This window comes from Rosa rugosa, chromosome 2, assembly GCF_958449725.1.
Source record: "Rosa rugosa chromosome 2, drRosRugo1.1, whole genome shotgun sequence".
NCBI lineage: Eukaryota > Viridiplantae > Streptophyta > Magnoliopsida > Rosales > Rosaceae > Rosa > Rosa rugosa.
The window spans coordinates 49,662,303-49,668,120 of NC_084821.1; the positions used below are offsets into that span (position 1 = coordinate 49,662,303).

Below are 5,818 nucleotides of genomic sequence, written 5' to 3' on the forward strand. Positions count from 1 at the left end.
TAATTACTCGCATTAATGGCAAAGAGACGGGCGTGTTGCGGGGACATTACTCCACATGCTAACCCAATACATGTTAGCCACGTGTCGGGCACCTTCAGACGAAGCGTCTGTACGAAGCAATATTCCACAAGGCAGGAATATTAACTGCCAAAGCGGAACTTCTCCCTTTCCATCTTGCAAGCGAGATAGTCTCCGCTAAGCGCAACACCGCTAGCGGAACTTCTCCCTTTCCATCTTGCAAGCGAGATAGTCTCCGCTAAGTGCAACACCGCTAGTGGAACTTCTCCATTTCCATCTTGCAAGCGAGATAGTCTCCGCTAAGCGTAACACCGCTAGCGGAACTTCTCCATTTCCATCTTGCAAGACGAGATAGTCTCCACTAAGCGAAACACCGCTAGCGAAACTTCTCCCTTTCCATCTTGCAAGCAAGATAGTCTCCGCTAAGCGAAACACCGCTAGCGGAATTTCCAGTTTGCAAACCTCGCAAACGAGGCCGTCACCGCCAGGTTCCCGCCACACTGCAGACCACTTACTAACAGCGGAGGGACTTCCGCCAACGGCGATTCCCGAGGCAACGCCTCACTTTGACAACGACCGCCACACAGCGTTGCAGTCAAACCATGGTCCTCCGGGACAAAGGGGGGACACATCAACAGTCTTCGACGCCCTGATCAGGCAAGTTTGACCCTCGCCACTTGGGTAGCAAAGATTGGGTTCGCTACCCAACACCCTCTGCTCAGCGCAGCTCCTCTTAACAAACAATACACCGGCCAAACGGAGGTCTATCTTAGCCGGGGAGTGGGGGACTCCCTGGGGGGCCTAGCAGGGGCCCACCCGGAAGGGTATAAAGCGTTTGTTCAGTAAGTCCATGGTTGGCAACGTACTGACACTAATTATGCTTTTGCAAGACTGGCGGAAGCAACGCTTCGGACCGCTAGGCAACTCCCCAACCAAGATTGCCCTCTTTGACTGGGGACTTGGGGGACTTGTACTTACATAGGCATTTGCAAGCATAATTAGCTATAATGAGCCACGCTTATGCTACCGCCAGCGGTACCAACTCCCACCAAAGGTGTGACCTACGGAAACACACACTAGGCCAAAAAACGAAACAGACAACAGACATTTTTCGTTGTGGGATATGGACAATGTCCGTTGTGTATCGGCGCGTTGTGTGATGAAAAATGGCACAACGGTTCTGCACCGTTGTATGACTTACAAACACTCAACATTTGTTTGTTATCAGCGTTGTGCATTCTTTCGGCAGATGCCAGGCACAACTGCCGTGCAGCCATGCTGCGCATGGCAGGTGCATCCTTCATACAACAGAACTTGTTTACAAACTGTTGTTGGAAAGCTTAGTCAGACAACATTTTTTGGAATTTCACTGTCGTCTGATTTCTACTCACACTTCAGTTGTAGAGTATGGTCATTGTGTGACTTAGTTTTGGACAACGTAGTTTAATTTTTACAGTTGTGTGATTGTAAATGAGAAGACATAATTTTTGTAAAACCATTGTGAGATATATAAAAATGCGTTCTGTAGATACCCAAATTGTGTGTATTGAGACAACGTTGGATTGCCATTTATTAAAATCGGTTGTATGATCATTTTCATTTCCTGAATTTTGTGCATTATTAGTGCTCAGTTTTACCTAATGAACATTGATCAATTGGAAACAAAACTGATTGCAAACATCAAATGATTAATCGAACTCATACTATAAACTTCAAATGTAAAAAAGGAGCATTTCCCAATCATCCAAACCAACATTAAAAGAACAAAAACATTCTAACCAAAGGGGTCTTCACAATTGATTTTACATTCAACTTTTTGAGGTGTGTGTAGCACTGCTCTCACCCAACAAACATGACCGGAGCTCCAAATATGTAAACCATGGAAAACGCAGCTCCAACCTACACAATACATTGATTCAGTTATTCATCATTTCAATTATATATAATCCAAGCAATGAAAGAAGGCATAAACATGACTGTAGTTGCTGTTCTGCTTTAAACCTGCACAAGAGAGTTCAGTCAGCCCCAGCTTTTGGTACTTTGTATGGTTACGTTCACAAACAAATCAAAAGCATTTTGTGAACTAAATGTTTCCGGGGGAGTTGACAGAGTACCAATTCAAAAAAAGACAAAAGAAAAGAAAAGCACAACCAATGCAAAGAAACTAAAAGAAATAAACAGGGGACTCACCCTCGATTTAAAACTCAGAACTATGGCATTTTCTGACATTGCAGCTGCTGTCCTTGTTTGGAGCCTGCAAAGCAAACAAGTTTGTCAAGATTAAATACAACTGGGTAGCAGCCAACTCCAAGATAAAGAGACGGTCTAAAAGAATGACAAGTAAATTTCTTGGGTGCAATGTGTCATGATGCAAATGAAATGCAGAACCAAAAAAGAAGAAGTTGAAAGTCACACCATCTTGAAACTTTAATCAAGTGCATAAAGAAATTTGACACACCATCTGACAAAGGGTGTGTTGAAGTGCAGCATCATCCAAGGCATATATTGAAAAGCCAATTAAAATTTATTCCAAGAGGATGCAACAAGTTTTGAACCAATTTTGTTGCAAGAAATTTTGAAGAGTTGCCGACATAAGAAAGCAAAAGAAGTAAGATTTTGGTACGTGGTCTTCCAAGTATGAATGTTTAATTAATCAGAGTTAATCAGCCCACAAGCTTGCAACAACCTGGGAAGATGTCTCTAGAGTTCATTACAATCTTCGAGATATTAATCATTCATATCTAATCTACCAACTGACATGCAAATCTTCCATGATATTTCCTCAACTTAGAACACATCTGTACATATAAAATGAACACATGTACATATAAAATATGCACATTTCTATAGAAAGGAGAAAAAGTAATAGTTCAACATACCACAAGAAATTGCTTCAGATTTCCTCCACAAGCAACATCCTGAATAAGCTCCAGCCCTCTATTAATTTCACCAATTGAGATGGCAACGTTGACGAATAAGTCTCAAACTGAACATTTGGAATCGCCTCCAAATGAATCCCCAAAAATTTGACCAGAGAAATTGAGCAAGCATACCTAGAACCAAAGCAAAACCCACAAGAGTCAAGAAATGATAATTGAGCCATTCAAAGAGCACCCAAACAAAAGTTGCAGCAGTTAAAACACTAGCTGATATCTTTTTGTTCCTCCACAACAACACGTCAACATTTCAATATCAAAAGAGACTTTCCAAAAGAACAAAAAGTATAAAATTAGTGTCCCACACAAAGTCTCTTTTCCTTAAACAAAATGGAGCCCAAGCAACCTCCAGATTAATCACATATGTAGATCCAAAGCATACCTTGATTAGCTTCACTTATCTTCTCTCTTTGAATAGCATAAAAACAAATGCATAGATCAGAGAGTAGTTTAATAGTTTATCTCCAGACGAAAAAGAATGCAGCAACAAACACACAACTTCCAGAGACTGCAACAGAAAGAATTTGTCTTCATATAATATTCATCATTATAGAACCCAAATATTACAACAGAGGTGAGGTTATATTAACATATAGTGGCCACATTTAATTGCGACTCAGAATACAAGCCCTTCGATCCACTATTTAAAACAGAGAATGTTCCTAGGGATGAAACCAGGTAAAAGAAAAAAAAAAAAAAGGTTTTTAGTACCCATGTCTCATATTTTTCAATATGGAGAATGTAAAGCCCTTAAGCTCAAATGATGATGGACGGTGCACAAAGTGGATTAGGATAATGAAGGGTTTCATCCCATCCAGTGTAACAAAAAATATATATCAGAGAAAGAAAAGGAAATTGTTTTGATAACTGGGAAAAGATAACTAGAAATTAAAAGTTAAAAACTTTGATATTGTGAATGCAGGTAATTGGTCTTCCAAAAAAAACACAAAAAACAGTCAAAAAGGACATGGAAAGGTCCCTGTTTGTTCAAGCCATCAAAACTCTGACACTAACAAAACAAGAAATGATATCCATTCCTTCTGTTGCACCTTGTTATGGAGAGAGTTTATGTCCGAAGCGTATTGGTCTGCTGTGACTCTTGTTCCAACTCCACTACCACATAGTTCATTACCTGAGCATCAAGATCAAATTTCTTAACAGCTTTCCAAGAATATATGGCTTTCAACATATCTACCAAAAAGTATGGTATAGAAGAGTTACCTAGCTCCCAACCATGAATTGTGTATCTTTTGTTGACTGTATATCTTATAAAAGATTCAGCATTATTCGCATTCCAATCACCCACAGAAGCACCATGGGAATCTATGGTCCTGCCTTGCAGTGCATTTAGTCCAAATATAACAACAGCCCTGTTTTAAAAATAACAACTTCACATTCAGAAAATTTTATCTAGTTAATGAGAAAATCGAAGATCGGATAGGAATAAATTGATTCGAATAAGATGCACAATTCACTGTCAAACTATTTTAAGGTATTTAAGTAGATACTTTACCCAGCATTCTTGAACAAAATGTTCAGTTCATCCCATCTAGGCATTCTTTCTAGACTATAATGACACAACTTTTTATCCAACAAAGGTGGGTCCATAACTGTAACCTCGGCTGATGAATGAATATAGCTAACAACTTGCACAGCCTTGTTGAAAGTTCAAAATTTGAAAAAAAGAAAAGAAAAAAAGAACAAACAAACAAACAGAAAAAGGTGTTAATCAATGATTTAGCTAGAACTCTTCAATAGAGCCATAATTGAAATAGTGTAATAGACATGCGATGAATATGCCTCTTTCATTTCCATTTGCACTCTAGATTATAGTCTTGCAGCTATAGATAATGAATCCTGCTCCTGCTTAAGTTAGAAGTTACACAAACTCACCAGACGAGGGGGTTCTGAAAAGCTGTAACTTAAACAAGTGGCAGCCAGTTCATGTAAACTCCTTTTGATTCCAATACCACCCTGTACAAACACCATATATTTCAACACCAGAATCAAATAAAGCTACCAAGAAACCAAAAGTACAACAAATTCATCAATTAAGTATCAGTAGCTACCTGAACAGGCAATCCAGGGGGTTTATTGAAGACGACAATAGCTGGATCCTGAAATAAAAATAACATGTGTAAGCAAGATAACTAGCTTAACATGCACATAAGCGATAGAGACCACAATTATGAACCTTATACAGCACAAGGCTATGAATAAACTTGACTTCTTCTTCACTACAATGTCCCTCTTCTTGTTTATCATCAGGGAACTGTTTCACAGAAATAGGAAGACATATTCGATCTTCTAAGTTCATCAAGTCTTTAGCCCCCACCTTCACGAAAATCAAAATCAGAAACAAACCCCATATAATTACAACAAAAGCTCTGAGCTCTACCCATTAGTCCATTACAGAACAAAACAAAAGTTAACACAAATTTCAGATACCCTTTTAAGTGCTTGAACACATTGATCCATGTCAGATGCTTCGATCTCTTCGAACCTGTGATAAATAATCAAAGCAAACCACTTTCCAATCACCATTCAAAAACCATTTATAAAATGTAATGAAACTTCAAAAGACTTCAACCTGTCTTAAGCGAAAGAGCTTCTGAACAAGGCTTCTGGGAATGTCGGGGCAGCACCTGGTGACCCATTTAAGTGTCGTTGTAGCTGCGGAGGTGGAGGGTTTAGTATACACATCTTTGAGAGCTCTCATCCCAAAGCGGCGCCGTTTACGGTGGCAGTGAACGGAGGTAGAGTGAACCACGTTTTGCGGCGCTTTTGTTTGTCTTCGTGAAATGTTTGGGTGGTGGCGTAAGATCGGGAGATCTATTCGGTGCCCCGGCCACTAACTCGTGAGA

General features: G+C 39.7%; 1 protein-coding gene and 1 long non-coding RNA gene across 2 annotated transcripts; both read right to left on the reverse strand.

Annotated features, from left to right (window-relative positions):
- Positions 1-1,761: 1,761 nt before the first annotated feature.
- Positions 1,762-3,351, reverse strand: LOC133729502 (uncharacterized). The gene is made up of 3 exons (XR_009856392.1): positions 2,898-3,351; positions 2,209-2,272; positions 1,762-1,917 (listed from the first exon to the last, which is right to left on the reverse strand). It is a non-coding gene; the product is annotated as an uncharacterized LOC133729502 (long non-coding RNA).
- Positions 3,352-4,817: 1,466 nt separating this feature from the next.
- Positions 4,818-5,481, reverse strand: LOC133731603 (RNA pseudouridine synthase 4, mitochondrial-like). The gene is made up of 4 exons (XM_062158975.1): positions 5,403-5,481; positions 5,149-5,289; positions 5,024-5,071; positions 4,818-4,928 (listed from the first exon to the last, which is right to left on the reverse strand). Exons 1-4 carry the CDS (start codon positions 5,430-5,432, stop codon positions 4,827-4,829), a joined length of 321 nt encoding a protein of 106 aa, XP_062014959.1. The 5' UTR covers positions 5,433-5,481; the 3' UTR covers positions 4,818-4,826.
- Between the last annotated feature and the right edge of the window lie 337 nt (positions 5,482-5,818).